Genomic DNA, 20,711 nt, shown 5'->3' with positions numbered 1-20,711 from the left:
CAGTTTACCCACCAGGAAGGAGGAAGACTTTTTCACCCAGGGAGAGGGCCTGGTTGTCCTTGTACCATGTGACCTCGGGGTTTGGGTGAGCGTGGACATCGCAAGGGAGGGAGACGCTGCTGTTGAGGATGGCAGTGACCTGCTCCAAGTCCAGGCCTGCGATTCGTGGCGGGACTATCCCCACAGTCACCACGGTAGAGAAAGGCATGAGAATCACATCAGCAGGGGAGCACGGAGCCCGAGAGAAACCCTGAACCTCACCCAGCCTCCTGGGGCTTCCTCTCGGCACAACTTTAAATAATTCAGAAACCTCCAATTTGCCATGACTCTCTTACACAGAAGGACACTGGGTAGGGGATCAGAGAGGGAAAGTCACTGTTCCAAGGCCACACAGCTGGTCAGTGGCAGAGCTAAGATATCAACTCAGGTTTGAGCCCATGACCTTGAGGGCTCAACACTGTCTTCCTCCATCTCCGAGACCACAGCTGTCCCCGCGTCTGGAGACAGAGCTCACAGCCACTGCAGTGCGGTGTACGTCATGAGTTGCAGAGGTTGGGAGTGCAGGCTCCGGTGTGGCGAGACCCCCTACTCCTCTCTGAGAGCGACCTCCCTGAGTCTGCTCCCACAGCTGCAAATCTGGGCTAACCTAGCTCTGCTGGAAGGAGTCAGCCCAGGGAAAGTGCTCTGCCTCCTGTCAGGTACACAGTAAGTGCTCAGTAATGGTGGTGTAACGCCTCAAAAGAGCTGTTCCCTGGTCACCTCCAAAGTTGCTTAAAACCACCTGGGGTTGGCCCAATAGCGATCAGGGTCCCCCAAATGCTCTCTGTCTCAGGATGTGGCTGGGGCCAGGCTGGGATCCTTGGACTCTGACTGCGGGTCCCAGAGCCCAGGATACTGGAAGCCCCAAGGCAGTGACCCCTGGGGAGGGAAAAGGAACCCACAGGGGCTGCCTGCTCAGCCCAGCTCACCTTGAACCCTGAGGGTGAAGAGCTTCTCAGCGGAGCCCGCCTGGTTCTCGGCCACACACATGTAGCTGGCGGCGTCGGCCACCTCTGCCATGGAAACCTGTGGGTGCAGGGAGCCATGCCTGGGTGATGCCTGAGGCCCCTTGGACACCACCCCCCAGGAATGACTGTGAGGACTCCCTCCCTCCCTTCCTCCCATCCCATCCCCTCCCATCCCTGGCAGGCACCAGGCAGCTCATGGAGACCTGGAACCTTCTCCATCCAGGGCCTTGTGTGGCACTCAGGAGTGGGCGTGTGAGGTTGGTGTTGGGTGGTTCTCTGTAGCAAACCATATGTGACAAGCGCCTCCCCCACCCCTGTAGAGGGCCATGCGGTGTGTGTTGGGTTCCTGGGGTCCCTGCAGCTCTGTGTCTGCACATGGAATGACTCAGGGGGCTGTCTGATGTCTGAGTGCTGGGCACGGCTCTGCATGTGCCAGCTGGTGGTCCGGGGAAGGCTGCTCTGTGTGGTGCTAGGCTCTGGGTCCCGCACTCATATGCATCCTTTGCTAGGTGTCTCCTGAATCTCTGGATGCTGTGCACAGGCCTGTGCTGGCCCAGCATGGCACCTCGCAGGTGATTCGTGGCTGGGCTCCAGCATGGGTCCCAGCAAAGAGCCTCATTTGCAGATAGTTGACCCCTCCCTGGCTCCCAGACAAGTGGTGCCGGGCCTCAGCAGCCGCTGCCCCTAGCACGTGCAGGGGGCTGCCCTGACCTGCAAGACTTGCCCGTCGTCCAGGACCTGCAGCCGTGGGCTCGGGGAGACAGGCAACCCATTCTGGAGCCACGAGATGGTGGGCACGGGGTTTCCCAGGGCCGGGCACTGCAGGCTGACAGTGCTGCTGGCGTTCACTGTCACCTCTTCCACCAGCTCCTCTGTGGCGCCCAGGATCACAGGTGGGGCTGGGGGTGGGGGAGAGGAGGCTGAGGGGCCGGCACAGGTCCCTGGGGGCCGGGGTGGCCGTGGAGGTGAGGGTGGCACTTGGTGTCAGGCACTGGCTGGGATCCTCATGCCCTTCTCTCCAAGCCCTCCCAATCCCTGACACAGCTAAGGAATCAGGGGCACAGAAAGGGTTGTGATTTGCTCGATGTCACACAGCCAGGAAGCTTCTGACTTGGAACCTGTACCCAGTCCTGCATGATTTTTGCGGTTGAGCTTGTAACTCCAATTTCAACCTCTGAGCACAGCAAAACTGTGCGCACCTTGCCTCTGCCCCTTCCGAGGGAGGCCCTTACGGTGCCTGCAGTCCCGGGAATCACCACCTGCAGGCCCCGCCACTCACTCAGCACCAGCAGCTCGTAGTGCAGCCAGTCCTCGCCCACCTCGTTGGATGCCTTACATGAGTACTTTCCGGCATCCTCCGCCCGCACCAGGGGGATCTGCAGGACCCGGCCTCCTGCAGGGACACGGGACAGACACCTGAGCTTGGGCACAAGAGTCACCCCCAAGAGCAAGGACGCTGCTCCCTCCTCTGCAGTGGACCTGGGACATGTGACTGTCCCCTGTCTCATCTGTGAAATGAAGAGAATCAGCCTGCCCTGCCCAGCTCACAGGTGGAGTGGAGCCAAGTCAGGGCACAGCCACCACTTGCCGTGCGCCAGGCCCTGGACGGCACATTCTGGGCCTGTCCCACAATGCCTCTGTGGGGCACACGCTGTTGTCACTCCCATCTTACAGATGGCAAACCTGAGCCTTCACGGCAGTGTTCGGCGTGACGGCAGTGGTTGCTGGCTCAGCTTTGCTGTTGTGCTGAGCCCAGCTCCTCGGCAAGGGCAGAGTTCAAGCAGAGACTCAGGAGGTAGGGGAGGCAGCTCCTGGGGCTGTGGTGGTTGCTGGGGGTAGAAGTAGGGGTCAGGGCAGGGGAGGCATTGCCTGGGACACTCTGTGATCAAAAGCCAGCCGGGGGCCAGGCACAGTGGCTCATGCCTACAATCCCAGCACTTTGGGAGGCCAAGGCGGGTGGATCACCTGAGGTCAGTAGTTCAAGACCAACCTGGCCAATGTGGCGAAACCCCATCTCTACTAAAAATACAAAAATTCGCTGGGTGTGGTGGCGCACACCTGTAATCCTAGCTACTCAGGAGGCTGAGGCAGGAGAATTGCTTGAACCCAGGAGGCAGAGGTTGCAGTGAGCTGAGATCCGTGCCATTGCACTCCAGCCTGGGCAACAGAATAAGACTCTATCTCAGAAAAAAAAAAAAAAAAAAGAGCCAGCCAAGGCCAGAGCCTGGCATCTATGGGGGCTGGAGTTGGTCTCCAGTGGGGGCCTGGTTAGGGTTATTGCATGCTCAGAATTCCAGGTTGGGGCTGGCCGGCCCGGGGCTGTGGGTGGCTTGACCAGGTTAAGAGCCTGCAGAACCCCATGGCCAGGATTGAGGCAGCAGTGGCGTTGTAGGGGTCAGCTGATGTTTGAGGTTAGTGCAAGGTCAGGGTAAGAATTCAGGTCAGCTGTGACCATGACGCCTATGTTCTCAGGATTAGAGAACAGAGGTTAGAGGTCAGTTGCCAGGGTGAGAGGTGAGTGGTAGGGTTGGAGGTAAGTGGGTAGGACTGGGGGGCAGTTGGTGGCTGTGGTCTGGGTTCAGCTATTGGTTGGGATTAGCTGATGGTTAGAGTCTGACTGGGATCAGCAGGTGACAGAGCCTACTGTGCACCCAGGACTTGGGGTCAGGATTGGTGGTCAGTGGCCAGGTTAAGGGGTCCGTCCAGAGATTTCTAACAGGAACTAACAGCATTCAGTAAGAGTTGCACTCCTGGATTGGCAAGAGGCCTCCTTCTTTTTTTCTTTTTTTCTTTTTTGAGATAGGGTCTTGACCTGTCACTCAGGCTGGAGTGCAGTGGTATGACCACGGCTCACTGCAGCCTTGACCTCCTGGGCTTAAGGGATCCTCCTTCTTCAGCCTCCCAAGTAGCTGGGACCACAGGTACATGCCATCACGCCCAGCTAGTTTTAAAATAGTTTGTACAGATGGGGTCTCACAGTGTTGCCCAGGCTGGTCTTGAATAGCCGGGCTCAAGCGATCCTCCCACCTCGGCCTCCCAAAGTGTTGGGATTACAGGTATGAGCCACCAGGCCCAGCCACCTCTGTTTTTTGCAAGCACCAAAGTAGAAACCCTGGTCTGATTCTGCTCACTGGAGACCTGTGCAACTGACCACTTCTCCCCAAAACCAACCCCACCGCTGGTTCATCTCCGGCAGGACACAGTTCAAATCTCAAACAGAGAGACCACCCAGGCTTCCCCCATGAGCCAGGTGGGCTGGGCATTTCTAAGCCCTGGGTGGTCCTGGAGTCTTTTAAGTCAAAATCACCTACAAAAAATTATTCTAAAATAAAAGATTTACTTAAAAAAATTAAATTACCTTAAATAAACAAATACCACTTAAGATGGTGAAAGAAAAAAACAAAACTTGGCTGAGCATGGTGGCTCACCCCTGTAATCCCAGCACGTTGGGAGGCCGAGGCGGGCGGATCACCTGAGTTCGGGAGTTTGAGACCAGCCTGGCCAACATGGAAAAACCCCATCTGTACTAAAAATACAAAAAGTAGCCAGGCGTGGTGGCGCATGCCTGTAATCCCAGCTACTCGGGAGGCTGAGGCAGGAGAATCGCTTGAACCCAGAAGGTGGAGGTTGCAGTGAGCTGAGGTCACACCATTGCACTCCAACCTGGGCAACAAGAGCGAAACTCCATCTCAAAAAATAAAAATAGAAAAAAGAAAAAGAAAAAAAAACCCAGACACACAAGACATGAGTTCAGCCACCACAGTGTGGCCTTCAATGTCTAGCCAGAGCTTCATCAGCGTGTGGGGTCATGAGCTTTGTTGACGATTAATGAAGGAGTCAGCTGCCTCTGCAGAGAAAGTGGCAGCTTCTGCCAATCGTTTAAAGACATTAGGGATCTTGAAGCCCAGAAACGCATGCCCCATGGTAGGAGGCTCTGCTCTATAAACCAGAGGCAAAAGGCAATCCAGTCTTTGCCTTCACACAGGCAAAGCACTTGTACCCCCAGTTTACAAATCGCAGTTAAGGTCCAGAGTGATTGTGTGCTCTGCTTAAGGTCACACAGCAGGCAGCACACAGGAGAGCTCAAAGCACCCACTTTCTTCACGCAGCCCTGACCCACCTTGCAGCAGAGACACCCCATCCCCGGCCGAGAGGGGCCGATCCTCTTTGTACCAGGTGAGCTCCGGGGGTGGGATTGCGTTGGTGTCACAGTACAGGTAGGCTGGGTTGTTCTCCACAATCTCCCTGTATTCCGTTACTCCGCCCCGGGCCTCCTGCTCCCAGGACAGGATCTCGAAGGCTGCACTGGCATCACCCACCTTCTGGAACATGGGGGGCACTAGGTGGGGGAGACAAAGCCCTTAGGAAGCACAGCAGAGGGTTGGGGAATGCACCTTTGCTCACACAGATTCTCGTCCCAGCCTCTCCCAGGTGCGGAAATCCATTATTTGAGCCATTCCCTCAGGTCAGGGCATTTCTTAAATTCCCTCACTCCCTAAAACAGTGTTTATTGAGCAACTACTATGTGCTAGGCACTAGGATAAGGCTCCTTCCCTAAGCAGCTCGTGTCTAAGGGACACTAAAGACTCCCTGTAATGTGGAAATATTTTGCACAGTTGGAAGCCAGATACTAAGCTTTAGCCCATGTTTGTTTATCAGAGCACAGAAGCACAAAATCATCAGCTTTAGAAATGGAGGGGGGCACTCAAGGTCACCTGCTTTGATCACCTGCATTTTACAAAGGATCAAATTAAGGCCCGGAGGGGGCCATGTCATCCCCAGGTTGTCCCCAGGTAACATAACCAGCTCATGACAGAGCCAGGGCTAGAGGACTGGTGGCCAGAAGCACTGGAGATGAAAAAGGGCAGCCCGGAGCAGTTGTTCCTCCTGCCAGGACAGTCCTCTGGCATCGTGTAGCAAAACCTGGTTCTGAACACTTATCCATCGCCCAGCCTGCCTGTCAGCCTCCTGCCTCCCTGCCTCCCCTTTCTAGCCTCCCAGCCTCCCCTTCCCAGCCTCCCACTCCCAGCTCCCTGCCTTCCAGCCTCCCCTTCCTACCTTCCACCCTCCCCCTCCCAACCTCCCCCTCCCAGACTCCCCTTCCCAGCCTCCCCATCCCAGCTTACCAGCCTCCTCATCCCAGCTCCCAGCCTCCCCTTCCCAGCCTCCTCATCCCAGCCTCTTAGCCTCTCCCTCCGTCTCCACATCCTCTCCCCAGCCTCCCCCATGCAGCCTCTTTCTAACCTCTCAGCCCCCGCTCCCAGCCTCCCAGCCTCTCCCTCCCAGCCTCTCTGACGCCCGGCTCCCTCCTTTCCTTCCTTCACTTTTTAAAAAGCAAATCCCCAGGTTTCCCTAACATCGCTCTCGAGAGGCATCTAGCAGCGGGGCTACGAGTGTTGCGTTCTGGCTCAACCAGACCATTCCAGGCTCCACCATTCAATTCTGTGGTTTGGGGCCAGAGTCCTCATGTCTTTGGCTTTGGTCCCTCCAGGCAGAGGGGTTGGGGCAGGATGCTGCTCTGGGCTGCTAAGATGAGCCACTGGGAGATGCCGTGGGTGGCACGTGAGCTGCAGGACACAGGGTGGGTGCCTGCGGAGGACCAGCCCCGAAGTGTCCTCATACTGGCCGAAGCCCCACCCCCAGCCCACTGGCGCCACACACCCTGGATGAGCACATCGAAGTCCTGGTCATCCTCGCCAGCCACGTTGGTGGCCACACACAGGTACCGCCCTGAGTCTGAGACCTGCGTGGGCTGGATCTGGAGCAGTCGCCCTTCGCCCAGGACATGCAGCCGCGGGCTGGGGGTCACGGGCTGCGAGGAAGACGAGGGGGTTGCGGGGAGGGAGATCAGAAATGAGGGGCCAAGAGCAGCAAAACAAGTGTGCTTATTTCTCAATACATTCTCCAAAAATGCAGCATAAAGTGACAAGAACACCCTGAGAAGTTTATAAAACCAAATCCATAGAGTATAAAGATGAGAAGGGCTACACATGGGTGAAATAGTACAGTTTAAAGTTTATAAAGAGTTCAACTTTTTATTAAAAAATACAGCTGGGTGTGGTGGCCAGGCCTATAGTCCTGGAACTTTGGGAGGCCAAGGTGGGTGGATCACAAGGTCAGGAGTTTGAGATCAGCCTGGCCAACATGAAGAAGTCCCATCTCTACTAAAAATACAAAAAATTAGCAAGGCGTGGTGGTGCGTGCCTATAATCCCAGCTACTTGGGAGGCTGAGGCAGGAGAATCACTTGAACCCAGGAGGTGGAGGCTGCAGTGAGCCAAGATTGTGCAACTGTACTCCAGCCTGGGTGACAGAGCGAGACTCTGTCTCAAAAATAAAAATAAAACAATAAAATAAAATAAAGGCTGGGTCGGGTGCCTCACGCCTGTAATTCCAACACTTTGGGAGGCTAAGGTGGGCAGATCACCTGAGGTCAGGAGTGCAAGAGCAGCCTGGCCAACATGGTGAAACCCCATCTCTACCAAAAATTACAAAAATTAGCTGAGCATGGTGGTGTGCACCTGTAATTCCAGCTACTCAGGAGGCTGAGGCAGGAGAATTGCTTGAACCCAGGAGGCAGAGGTTGCAGTAAGCCAAGATTGCACCACTGCACTCCAGCCTGGGTGACAGAGCAAGACTCCATCTCAAAAAAATAAAATAAAATAAAATATAAATAAAGGGTGGGTGGGGCCCGGACCAGCTCTAGGGCCAGGCGCTTTAAGGGAAGCCTTTTCTGGAAGGTTCCAAGCAGAACCAGCTGGAAGCAGAGGTGAGAGCCAGAAGCTGCACAGGGGTCCCACACTCACCTGTCCATCCTTGTACCAGTGGATGGTGGGTGGGGGCGCAGCCCAGCTCTCACACTCCAGGGTCAAGGTGCTGTTGACCTTGGTCTTCACCTCCTTCACACCGACCTCCCCCAAGGGGTCGTCTTTGGAGATGGAAGGGGGGACTGAAAAGCACAAGGGGTCTGAGAGCAGAGCTGGGGGATGGGTGCTGAGACCCTGAGCTTACCCTGGTCCTGGGGGTAGCCCCAGAAATTGGGGCTGGCCCGAGAGACACAGGGATCCCAGAAACTACCCTGCTCCTGTCTGTTCACTAGGGGAGAGAGCATTTGTCTGTAGGGGTTATAGGACAGGGCAGGTCTGAGGCAGGAGAATCTCTGGGGTCACCTCAGAGGCCCTCCTTAGGGGTCCCAAGTCTCAATCTGCAGAGCCTCTGGTTATACGCCAATGCAGAAGTGGCAGAAGGAAGCTAGGACTGCAGTGGGTCTGGGAGCCCACATGGCCCAAGTCCTAACTCACTGTTCTCTCGTCATCATGTCCACTGGAGCCAGCCCTACCTGCCAGATGACTGTCAGAGGACATATGCCACATGGAGGCACCCTGGAGCACCAAGAGTGGCTCAGGTGCCCGGGCCCCTGGGTTCCCAGATGGTCTTCTGCCCACCTGGCTGTGCCCCAGGATCCCCGACTCACGAGCACTCCACATGGTAGTTTTTCCACGGCCTCCCCGAGCTCGTTGGTGACCATGCAGGTATACTGACCAGCATCTCCTCTGGGGGGAATTCAGTATCTCAGCCCGTGGGTACCTGTGTGGGGGCCAGTGGCCAGGGTCACCCCAAATCTGCAGCCTCATGCCAGGCATAAGGACAGGCTCACTGGTCCTCTCCTCCAACCCTGATGACATGTCACCTGTCCCCTCCCTCCCTCCTCCCCACCAGAGGGCGTCACCTGGGAGCAGCTGGATGTTCCTGGAGGCCTCAAAAGGGGCCCCGTCCTTCATCCAGGTGATGTTGGGGGAAGGGAAGGCCAGCGCCTCGCAGATCAGAGAGATGGGGTTGTTGATGGTCACGGTCACCTCCTCGTCTGCACTGTCCTCAGTCACTCCCAGGATGGTGGGAGCCACTGTGATGGGGGGCCAGGGGGCACTTGTGAGCAGAGATCCCTGACCCTAGGCTAAGGACCAGGAAAGCCTCGGACCCCAGTGCTTGGCCTCGGTTCTTCTGTCACTTACATTACCAAGATGGGAAACTGAGGCTCAGAGAAGCCCATGCCCGGGGTGGCCAGGCTTGAACTCAGGCCTGGGTGACCCAGAGCCCGGCTCTCCCAACACTAAGCAATACTACAAGGGAAAGCTGAATAATTTCTGCCTCCATTTCCCCCACAGCTTCTCAACACCCAGCCTCTCTACCAATTAACCAGAGTCTTCTCAATTCTATTTGAGAGGGAAGCGGGAGTTGGGGGGCTTTGTTCCCCGCTGAGTAGAGTAGCTATGCTTTCATTGGTCCCAAGATTTCTTCTTTCAACCCCTGCAGGGGTCTCTCCTTTTAACTGCCAACATTTTAGAAACAGATTTTTCTAAGCTGGTCTGTGCCCCTCTCATTTGATAGATGCTCTGTTTCTCCAGGCTAACAGAATAGTAGGTATGTATTGTCCTCAGGACATGGAGAGACGCCTGGTTGTGAACCCACCACCCTGGGGCCTGGCAATAACTTTGTCACTTCTCTGATCCCCAGGGCTTCATCAGTGACATGGGGACAAGCACATCTCCTACCTCCTAGTGTCATTGTGAAGATTCAATCAATCAGACCCGTTGAAATGCCTGGCCCATAGTAAATGTTCAGTCAATAGAGTCGCTATATGATTTTTGTTGTTAAACTCGGAGAGTTAGAAGAAAAATAGTAGAACGGTTTGTGGGAAGTTGTAAGGAGCTAGTCACCTTGCTTCTCCCTCCCTCCAGCACCTGCGGTGGCCAGATGTCCAAAACTTACACAGGACACTGAGCTGGAAGTGTTTGGTCTTCTCCCCAACAGCGTTGGCTGCAATGCAGGAGTAGTGGCCAGCACTGGACAGGTTTGCCTGGAGGACCTGCAGGAGGACTCCGTCTGGGGAGATGTGGTGGGCATCTCCACCAGCCAGGGGCCGGCCATCTTTGAACCATGTGAGCTTGGGCTGTGGGTGGCCTGTATGCAGAGCAGAGAATGAGACAATTTGGCAGCCTTCGACTAGGGCAGCACAGGGGTCACAGGCTAGTCCCAGATGGGTCAGGGAATGTGAATTCTCCATCCCGGCCCAGAGGCCCGTGAAGCACAACAAGAAGCAGCAGCAGCAGCCTGTGCCCCTTCCTCTGTGACTTGGCTGCCTTCTCCTTACTGGGCAATGGGTAGAGATCACCTGGTACAGACAGGCAAGACAGAAAAACAAGCTATTCCTTCCATCCATTCATTCATCCACCCACCCACCCACACACCACCCACCCATTCATCCATCCAACCATCCATTCATCTACCTACTCACCTATCCTTCCATTCAATCAATCATCCATTCATCTCTCCATTCACCCACCCGCCCATCCACCCACCCATCCACCCACCCATCCACCCACCCATCCAACTATCCAACCATCCATTCACCTACCTACCCAACTATCCCTCCATTCAACCAATCATCCATTCATTTCTCCATTCACCCATCCACCCATTCAACCACCCATCCACCCAACCGTCCAACCATCCATCCACCTACCTACCCACCTATCATTTTATTCAGCCAATCATCCATAAATCTCTCCACCCATCCATCCATCCATCTATGCACCCATCTACACATCCATCCATCCAACCCTCATTCATTCATACACCCATTCATTTATCTACCCATTCACCTACCTATCCATCCATCCATCCTTCAACCCATAAGCATTAATGGGAGCCTACTCTGCCAGGCACTGGGGAAACTATGGTGGCAAGGCAGCAGCTGGGTCTTCAATAAGTTCAGATGCCACAAGGCCACTATGGTCCAATGTGGGTCAGTGCTAGGACAGGGAAGCATGGGGGCTTGTGGGAGCCCAGTGGAGGTGGCCCACTGGGCCTCAGGGGCCAGCCAAGGGCTCCCTGTGGAGGGTCCTGAAAGCTGAGGTCTGTAGTGAGGTGGGGAGAGGGAAGAGTGTTTGGGACAGAAGAACACATGCAAAGATGAGCCGGGACCTGATGCCGAGTCCAAGACGTAGAGAGACGCCAGTCAGGAGGAGTGGGGCTGGGGCAGGTGGGCAGATCCCCAGCAATCAATCCCCTCCTTTCTGAAGCTGCCTTCCCACCCCTTCTCCCAGCCCACCACATCATGTGGCCCTCACCTGTGACGTTGCACATCAGATGGGCAGTCTGTCCCTCAGGGACTTTGATCACCTCCTGCAGGTCCTCGTTCTCAATACTGGGAGGCACTGGGAGAAGCAGAGAGACAAATGGCTAGTGACTGGGGGGGCTGGCCCTCCCAGGCTACACAATCACAGAACAGGAAGCCAAGGGCCCACCGTTTCTTGTGCCTCAGTTTCCCCATCCCATGCCTGTTTCCATAAGGTGGTGAGTTTAAGAAACATTTCCTACTGGCTGACGGAAGTACCAGTGCCTCAGAAGAAGACTGATGAGAGGCAGGCAGTCTTAGTGGTGTCAAAAATATTTGCCCCTTCCACTTTGGATTGTCCCTGCTGTTTCTGGAAAGTTCCATGGCAGCCTCAGAACAGAGGTTTCTTGTCACCTGGGCTGGAGTGCAGTGGCACAATCACTGCAGCTTCTTCTCCTGAGTAGCTGAGACTACAGGTGTGTACCACCATGCCCAGTTAATTTTTGTACATTTCATAGAGATGGGGTTTCGCCACACTGCCCAGGCTTGAACAAACGTTTTTGATGAGGCAAAGCGTACAAGGCTTAGCTTCTCCCTCTTTCTCTCTGCTGGACTCCTCCTACAGCACGAGCCATGGGTCTGGGGCCCTGCCTCTGGGAGCACCCAGGCAGTGGGGAAGAGTTCATAGGGCACCCATGAGAATGGAGTTGTAACGCACCCAGCACCTCCACACTGAAGTTCCTCCTTGCCTCCCCAGCCTCGTTGCTTGCCAGGCACGAGTAGAGGCCACTGTCTTGCTCCTGTGTCTGAGTCATCTTTAGCATCCAGCCACCTGGGGAGGGAGGGGTGTGGGCCCCAAGCATGACTCTGAGCAGTATTCTGTCCCAAGCTGAGCCCCCTGCTGCCCAGCAGGAAGAGGCATTATAATTACACATGTACGTGTCTGTCTCCCATTGTGTCCTGTTCCTCAGATCCAGAAACTGAGGCCCAGGAGGGTAAACAAGCGGATGGAGCTGCCTGGAGATGAGACATGTACCAGAATAAATCTGAGGACCCTGCTCTAGCAAGAAGTATCTGTCACCCGGCCACCCCTGGCTCTAGGAATTGGCTGCAGCTGAAGGGAGAGCAATGGATTATGTAGTCCTGGCCCAGCAGACCTCTGCTCTACTCTGACAGACCTGGTAAAAGATCTTCTCCTCCCAAGGACCTCTCAGGGAGAGACAGCTCCTCTCAGAGGAACCCAAGGGTCTCCCAAGACCAGTGTGGGGAGGGCAGATACACAGGACACAGGCCACCACTGCTGTTACTGCACCCAGAGCAGACATTACTAATTGATTGCCACATTCCTTTCCACTGGGCCCAATGCAGTCTCTGAATTCCTATCCACAGAATGCACCCGGCAATTCTTACCAAGTGCTCAGAAGTGATGCCCAAGAGGAAACGTATTTGCCATCTCATCACAGGCTGCATGGAACAACCGATGGGTGACTGAGGCATAGCCTCAGGGACCTTGAAGTCCTTGCAGGATTTGGATGGGACAGAGACTCCTGGGCCTCAGTGCCCCATTTGTATACCAGCAAGAACCTCGCAAACCCATTTTATGAGGGGGATAAATATTCAGAGAAGGTGCTTAGATCAGCACATCCAAAAGCTTGCTACTGTTCTGTGCGATGTTATATGTAAGTGCCAAAGTTTTGTTTTGTTTTTTTTCTGCAGGACTTATCAGAACCTTTGCTATGCAAATGCTCACTGTGGTTCTCTAGGTGAGCAGAGCAGGAAGCCTTTTCCAAATTTATCTAAATCCGTGATTTTTTCCTGGAGCACCTCACCTGACTAGTGTTTTGGGCTACATTCTTTGGGGACCAGCAGCTGGAATGATTATTCCAACCAGGCCTGGCAGCTCAGGGTCAGAGGTCATGGGCATGTAATGGATAGAGGCAGAGGCGGAGGGCCCGCCTGATTCCCAGGATCCAACCTTGACTGGTATCTCACCTGCCAGCAGGTAGGTGTCCTCCCCCGGGCTGACAGGCTCCTCCCCTCGGAACCAGCGGATGGCCGGGGACGGGATCCCTGTGGCTTCACAGAGCAGAGTTAAGGGGCTGTGCAAGGCGGCAGTGATGTTGGTCAGCGGGTCCAAGTCTCCAATGAGCTCTGGGGGCACTGGACACAAAGAAGAAGCCACATTCAGGGTGCAGATTGGGGCTGGGTGCTTCATGCTCCTTCCCTAGCCCCATTGACCGTCCCCTCACTCCACCAATTGGGAGAGTCTGAGGAACAGAAGTGATGACAGCAGAGCTGCTCCCCCTAAAACGAGGACACCTAGGAGGGAGCCAGTGGCGCCACAGGCTGGGCTCTGGAGTCAGGCAGGCTCCTTGGGCCTCAGTCTCCCCAAGCCCTCAGTGGGCTGCTGGGGGATTCAACAGGAACACGTGCAAGTACCCAGTCCAGTGCCTGGGCAGAGCAAGCACTGAGTCAGTGGGACTGGAATTAGTGTAAAGGTGAGGCCAGATGCGCTTCCTAAATGCACATGTGGCAATGCTAAGTGGCAATGCTGCAGTTCTGAAAGAACCTGTTCCTGAAGGAAGCCACTCTCTATCCAGGGAGATGGGGGTGTTGGGGATATCTGGGTGAGGCTCAAGATCCCAGCAACGGTGAGGGGGGTCCTCCCTCAACTGATCCCTGCCCACCTCTCCCACTCTGTCTCTTACCATTCCCTGTCTCCACCCTGAATTATCCCTTCAGGCATACAGTAGGAGCTCAGTAAATGATTGGAATGCATGAGGCTGCCTCAGCAACCCTCTGCCTGGCACGTGCTTCCCCTCACCCAGCAGTTGCCTAACTCCTACTTACCTTCTATGGTCCAGCTTAAAGGGGACCTCCTCTGGGAGGCTGCCCTGACCTGCCCCAACAGTATTAGACGTTTTCCTGGTCTCTCACAAGCCCCTGAATTCTCCCCATCACATACCAGTCACGCAGGACAGGGACTGCTTACTTCCCCAGTGCCCAGAAGAGAGTAGGGGAAGAGTGAACCCAGGAGAGAGAGAGGGAGGGAGAAGAGGTGAATTGGGGGAAACTGGGGCCATTTGGGACCAGTCCTGATTGTTGAGAACAGTGCTGGTGGCTTCCCCCAGCAGCAGCTTTCATTAGAGCCCTGACTCCGGAAAGAACAGGTGTGACCCAAGGATCACAGCCCGAGGGCTGCGCCTGGAGATTGAACCAGCCTTGCCCACTCTCATCTGCCCCAACCCACCCTCCTCCAGCAGCTGCCGGTCCTCACCCAGCACAGAGAGCTCAAACCTCCTCTCTGCCCTCCCAGCCAGGTTCTCGGCCACACAGCTGTAGTGTCCGGAGTGGGCAGCCCGGGCCCGCTCTACATGCAGGCTCTGACCCTGGTTCTGCAGCTGCAGGCCCAGCTCGGCCCCCACGGGCTGGCCGTCCTGCTCCCATGTCACTGTCGGAGGGGGTTTCCCTGTGGCGTTGCACTCCAGAGTAGTCACTCCATCCTGGACCACGGAGACCTGTGTGGGAAGCTCCCGGGGACCGGCAATCTGAGGGGGAACTGTAGGGATGGGGAGAGAAAGCCCATCAGAGAAAGCTGCTGAGGCCACCAGGCACCACACACTTGCCCCGGGCCCCGTAGGGACACACCCTCTCCTCTTGCCATCGCCGGCTGTGTGACCTCGTGACCTCACCTCTCTGGGCCTCCATTTTCCTTCCCAACAATGGGGTCATAACAGCACCCTACTGCTAGAGCCTGGGAGTCACAGGCAGGCCTGCTATGTGGGGAACAACCCTTCAGGATGTGTGACGGGTTTTCTTCCTCAAAAACCAGAGACTTCCTGGAGCTTCAACAGTTGTTGGGACTGGTTGGGGGTGGAAAATTATTCTGTGGGTGGGTTTCTCCTCAAGATGTTGAACAGCACTTTTCCTGGTTTTATTTTCCAGCAGGAGTTTTACAAGGCTGGGGGATTTCATTGCTTCACTGCAGGACCAGGTGATACGGTTTAGGTTTCCATCACATAGAGGAGCTTCACAGAACGCTCACACTTCCTCCGGGTTTCCAGCTGTTTCAGCTGTGGCTTTTCTCCTCCGGACCACTGGGGGGCCCTTAGGGATTGTGCTACAGCCCCCCTGCCTGCCATGCTTGGGTTAGTGAGAAGCTGTGTGGGAGGGGCAGTCAAAATGCCAGGTGATACGTTTTGGCTGTGTCCCCACCCAAATCTCATCTCAAACTGTAATCCCACGTGTGGAGGGAGGGACCTGGTGGGAGGTGACTGGATCATGGGGGCGGTTTCCTCTATGCTGTTCTTGTGGTAGTGAGTGAGTCAGTCAGTTCTCATGAGATCTGCTTGTTTGATAAGTGTCTGGTGCTTCCCCCTTTCGCTCTCTCTCTCCTGCCAACATGGAAGGCGTGCCTTCCTTCCCCTTCACCTTCTGCCATAACTGTAAGTTTCCTGAGGCCTCCCTAGCCATGTGGAACTGTGAGTCAATTAAGCCTCTTGTTTATAAACTACCCAGTCTCAGGTAGTATCTTTAGAGCGGTGTGAGAATGGAATCTCACACCAGGAATCTGAGGGAGGAGAAAGCCTGCACCACACACCATCACTTCCCTGTAGTTGCTCCGATTTGAGGGCAGTACCTGCCCAGTCAGCCCATGATCCCAGACCCTCCCAGCCCCCGCCCGGCTCACCCACCGTGCACCTCCAGCTGCAGGTCCTGGCTGCTGTTCCCCGCCACGTTGCTGCACTCACAGGTGTATGTTCCTTCCTGAGCCAGCTGGGCCTGTCCCAGGTACAGCAGCCTCCCCACAGCTGACACCTGCTGGAGGCCAGCCCCCTCCCCTGGGAGGGGTTGACCTGGGTGTAGGGAAAAAGAAACTCCTGGTCCAGGGCATTTGCAAGGACATGATGTCTTTCCACCTGCAAATTTCGTCTTCCCACCCATTCTTGCCAACTCTTGCTCATCCTTCAGGTGTCCATTTAGACACTACCTCTTCCAGGAAGCCTTACATGAGTGCCATATCTGGTCCTGGTGCCTCTTCTGAGCTCCTCCCTATCCCCCTAGGCTTCTCCCCATCACAGATCTGCCTACAGTGCCCCATCTGAATCTTACCCTGGCCTGGGCCCTCTGGAATGGCAGACCCTGCCTCAATTTCCTTCTGGGATCCTTTTTTTTTTTTTTTTTTTTTGAGACAGAGACTCGCTGTGTTGCCCAGGCTGGAGTTCAGTGCCATGATCTCAGCTCACTGCAACTTCTGCCTCCTGAGTTCAGGTGATTCTCATGCCTCAGCATTCCGAGTAGCTGGGATCACAGGTGCACACCAACACACCCGGCTAATTTTTGTATTTTTTAGTAGAGACGGGGTTTCACCATGTTAGGCTGGTCTTGAACTCCTGACCTCAGGTGATCCACTGCCTCAACCTCCCAAAGTGCTGGGATTACAGGCGTGAGCCACCGCGACCAGCCCCTCCCCCCCCCGGGATCCTTAGTGGCTCCCCAGGGCCTGGCACACAGCAGGGCTCAATAAAGGCTATTGACAGAATGACCATCCATTTGGCTATAGTGGCCTGAGGAGGATGACCAGGCAACTGGTAGACCTGGCATCAAGAAGACCCCTTGTAGGGCCGGGCGCGGTGGCTCACGCCTGTAATCCCAGCACTTTGGGAGGCCGAGACGGGCGGATCACGAGGTCAGGAGATCGAGACCATCCTGGCTAACATGGTGAAACCCCGTCTCTACTAAAAATACAAAAAACTAGCCGGGCGAGGTGGCGGCGCCTGTAGTTCCAACTACTCGGGAGGCTGAGGCAGGAGAATGGCGTGAACCCGGGAGGCGGAGCTTGCAGTGAGCTGAGATCTGGCCACTGCACTCCAGCCTGGGTGACAGAGCGAGACTCCGTCTCAAAAAAAAAAAAAAAAAAGAAGACCCCTTGTAGGAGGAGGATTTGTCAACCTTGACCTACTGGATTAAACCCTTCCACCTCTGTTTCTAGAGGAGCAGACCTCTGGACTGGGTCATGACTCAATATGCATGTCCCAGCAGGGAAGCAGACCCAGTGGCCACCTGACATTGCTTCCTTCCTCTCTGTCCTGGTGACCTCAGCTTGTCTTGCTACTCCCAGGCTGCTTCCTAGCCCAGATCTCTCCTCTGAGCTCCAGACACCTGTCTCTCCCTGTCCACTTGACACCTCACTAGGCGTTTAGCAGATGTCTCAAGATTAATTCACCCCAAATGCTAGGTCTTTCTACCATACCTGCCCCTGGGGTCTCCCATCCTGGTAATGGCAGCTCCATTCTCTTCCATCATCCCTGATTCCCCACCTCCTCTCATTCCTCCATCCGAGCAGCATTCCTGCCCCAGGACCCTTGCACTTACCCTTACCTCCACCTGGGCTGCGTTTCCCTGTGATATTCTCATGTTCAGCCCTGACCTTTTCAAGTCTGCTTGGTCAGGCATTCCTGGCCACCCAACTTAAAACTGCAAATCCTACAACCCCCCAGGATATCTTCCCCGGCTTCCTAGCTTTATTTTTCTCCATAGCATTTATCATTTAGGGTACTGAGTCATGTACTAACTGTGTGTTTATTATCTGACTGCCCCCACTGTGAGGGTGGGGATCTGTTTTATCCTCTGCTGTATTTCCAGTGCCTAGAACAGGGCCTGGCATAGTCGCTCAATAAATATCGGTTAAATTGGCTGAGTGCGGTGGCTCATGCCTGTAATCCCAGCACTTTGGGAGACCGAGGTGGGCAGATCACCTGAGGTCAGGAGTTCGAGACCAGCCTGGCCAACATAGTGAAACCCTGTCTCTACTAAAAATATATAAATTAGCCGGGCATGGTGGCACCTGCCTGTAATCCCAGCTACTTGGGAGGCTGAGGCAGGAGAATCACTCCAACCTAGAAGGCGGAGGTTGCAATGATCTGAGCTTGCACCACTGCACTCCAGCCTGGGCAACAGAGCAAGACGCTGTCTCAAAAAAGAAAAAAAATTGGTGAAGTGAATTCCAAATGTTTTTTGAGCACCTTTTTTGTACATACACTGAACTTGGAATTCAGCGGCGGTCAAGGTGGTGCCTCACAGGGGTCACAGACTAATGGAAGAACACACACAGAAGGACTAATGTGGGTCACATGACAAGTGACAGGGACTGCATCAGGGAGGTTCTGTCCCAGCCTGGCAGTCAGGGAGGGCTTCCTGGAAGAAGGGACGTCTGAAGTGAGGCCTGAAGATCAATCCAGCTCTTACTGGCAGAGCAGGACCAGGGGCTCCTGCAGCCTCACAGATTGAGGAGAGAGGGGCTGGGGGAAGCGTCACTTCTGTAACCAGCATCCCCACCCCTCGAGCCATAAGCCCCCCCATCTCAGCTAGGTTCTGGGGTGGGGGTAACCAGTGGGGGCTGGGCATAGCCTCCTTGTGCCTGGCAATGAGGTGGGGCTGGGCAAGGGCAGCAATCCTACCGTCCTTCCTCCAGGAGATCTTGGGGAAGGGGATGCCCCGGCATTCACAGGACAGCCTGGTAGGATGTCCCTCGATCACAGTCAGGGTGTGGGATTCCCTCGAGGGGAACACTGGAGCAACTGAGTCAGAGTAGAGAGAGGGTTAGTGGGGGTGGGACTGGGATGGGGAGGGGATGAGCAAGGCAAGGGCAGGCTGGGGGAGGGCTGTGTCCTGGGACCCAATCAAGGCAACAGCCCCCTCCCCGTGCCCAGCCCGGGAGACCCTCACCCCAGACGTTGAGATTGTAATGCTTCTCTGAGTGGCCGGCCTGATTCAGTGCCTCACAGGTGTAGCGGCCCGCATCCCACACGTCGGCTCTGTCCACCTGGCCGAGAGCAGAGACCCCCCCCATGGGTAGGGACAGCACAGAGACGGGTGAGCCCTGGATAGACTGTGTGACTGCAGGCACATCACGTGACCTCGCTGAGCCCCAGGTTCCCCACCTGGAGCACAGGGCAGGGACAGCATCTCCCCACCAGCTGCACCAGGAAGTTTCCAGAAGCCGGTGCCTGTGGTGGGCCTGAGAAGGGCCCCCTGGATGGCAGCCCTGCCAGCCTCCCCACCTTCACATCCACGGCCCAGATCTGCTAAGGGGAAGGCCTGTGACTGGATCAGACCTGCTCCTGCCTTTCATCTGCTGCCAGCCTCTTTGGAAAGCCCAAGAAAACAGACCCGAAGAGAAGGTGGAAGAAGAAGGCTGGTGGGGTGCAGGGGACCTGTGCTCAGGGGTCAGATCCTGACATGGGGTGCTGGGGCTAGGCTGTGGCTTTGAAGAATGAACGGAAGGAGGGGAAGCCAAATGGCAGTGCTCTGAGTTGGGAATGATCATATCACAAGGTGTAGAGGGGTGGGAGGAGGAGCAGGCAGGTGAGGTAGGTTCTAACCCAACAGCTGGTGCCACTCAGCTGATTCAGGGGCCCTGAGGGAGGCCCTGAGGACCCAGTCCTGGGGTTTTGTCCCCCATCCCCTGGGAGGAAGAGGGCTTGTAGGTCACTGAGCTGGGGCACCTGCAGGCCCCATCCTGCCTGTGGCCCGAGATGGAGGCCTGCTTGGCTGACTGGGGACCTGCACACCTGCAGCAAGGCTTTGTCTGCAGAGAGGTGGACTCCAGGCCGTGGTTCCAGGGGCCGCCCGTCCTTCCACCAGCTCAGCACAGGAGGGGGCATGGCGTGACTCTGGCACTCCAGGGCCACTGAGTCATTGGCCACGACGGACACATTCAGCTCTTCTCCGAGGATACTCGGGGGCACTGTGGGAGGGGACAGGAGAGGGGCTCCCTCAGGCATATGTGGGAGGGGGCAGGAGAGGGGCTCCCTCAGGCAAGGAGGGGCCACACCTTGGGTCAGGCCTAGCTACTCGCAGCAGCCAGGAGCGCCCACCCTTCCCCTGCCTTCAGTCCTGCTTCAGAGGAGCCAGTCTGAGTAAGATTGTCGCGATATCCACATCCCAGATTTCTGCAGCATGTTTCCACGGAGGGAAACTGGGGAAGGAAACTCAGGGTCTCCCTGTGTTATTTCTTACAGATGTCTGTGAATCTACAATTATCCACAGTTATCTCAAAACTTTCTAAAATTTAAAATTTGTGTTTAAAAAAATTTTTTTAAAGCAGGTCTCAGAACCACCTTTTGCCCCTGAAACAAAAATAACCAGTGCAGCTTTGCAGGAAGGAACGCAGGGTCCAGGGGGAGAACTCCTGGGGTGGAATCCTGCCTTCCACCACTCGCTCACCATGCAAGGCCCTTGGGATGCTACTTACACTCCTGGACCTTAGTCTCCTCATCTGTAAAGTGGGGATAATGAAAATCTCCACCTGGTGGGGCTGCCATGAAGTTAAATCCAATGGCACAGGTGGGGTTCTTGGGCATACAATATGTGTTAACCATCTTCACTCCAGCAAAGGGAAAGAGCTAGAATCGAATCCTTCCTACTACCTCCCACCCAAGACTAAGTTCATTCGCTTTCTCTTTCCTTCTTTCCTTCCTTCCCTCCTTCCCTCTTTCCTTCCTTCCTTCCTTCCTTCCTTCCTTCCTTCCTTCCTTCCTTCCTTCCTTCTCTCTTTTTCTCTCTTTGTTTCTTTTTTTTTTTTTT

At 55.3% G+C, this 20,711-nt stretch overlaps 1 protein-coding gene across 1 annotated transcript in view; it reads right to left on the bottom strand.

Annotated features, from left to right (window-relative positions):
* HMCN2 (hemicentin 2) overlaps positions 1-20,711 on the bottom strand; it is a 182,566-nt gene that overhangs the window by 57,163 nt on the left and 104,692 nt on the right. Inside the window, 18 exon segments of the mRNA XM_017848185.1 lie at positions 13-174; positions 969-1,065; positions 1,719-1,906; positions 2,287-2,400; positions 5,128-5,346; positions 6,669-6,819; positions 7,813-7,955; positions 8,477-8,593; positions 8,736-8,909; positions 9,776-9,967; positions 11,137-11,223; positions 11,842-11,955; positions 13,116-13,283; positions 14,401-14,682; positions 15,818-15,979; positions 18,584-18,703; positions 18,852-18,948; positions 19,697-19,872. Coding sequence (XP_017703674.1) covers positions 13-174; positions 969-1,065; positions 1,719-1,906; positions 2,287-2,400; positions 5,128-5,346; positions 6,669-6,819; positions 7,813-7,955; positions 8,477-8,593; positions 8,736-8,909; positions 9,776-9,967; positions 11,137-11,223; positions 11,842-11,955; positions 13,116-13,283; positions 14,401-14,682; positions 15,818-15,979; positions 18,584-18,703; positions 18,852-18,948; positions 19,697-19,872 — 2,763 coding nt within the window.

The sequence above is a fragment of the Rhinopithecus bieti genome, unplaced genomic scaffold, assembly GCF_001698545.2.
Source record: "Rhinopithecus bieti isolate Rb0 unplaced genomic scaffold, ASM169854v2 scaffold_29388, whole genome shotgun sequence".
NCBI classification, from domain to species: Eukaryota; Metazoa; Chordata; class Mammalia; order Primates; family Cercopithecidae; genus Rhinopithecus; species Rhinopithecus bieti.
Note: the sequence above shows the minus strand (reverse complement) of the source record. Positions and strands in the feature narration are given on the sequence as shown.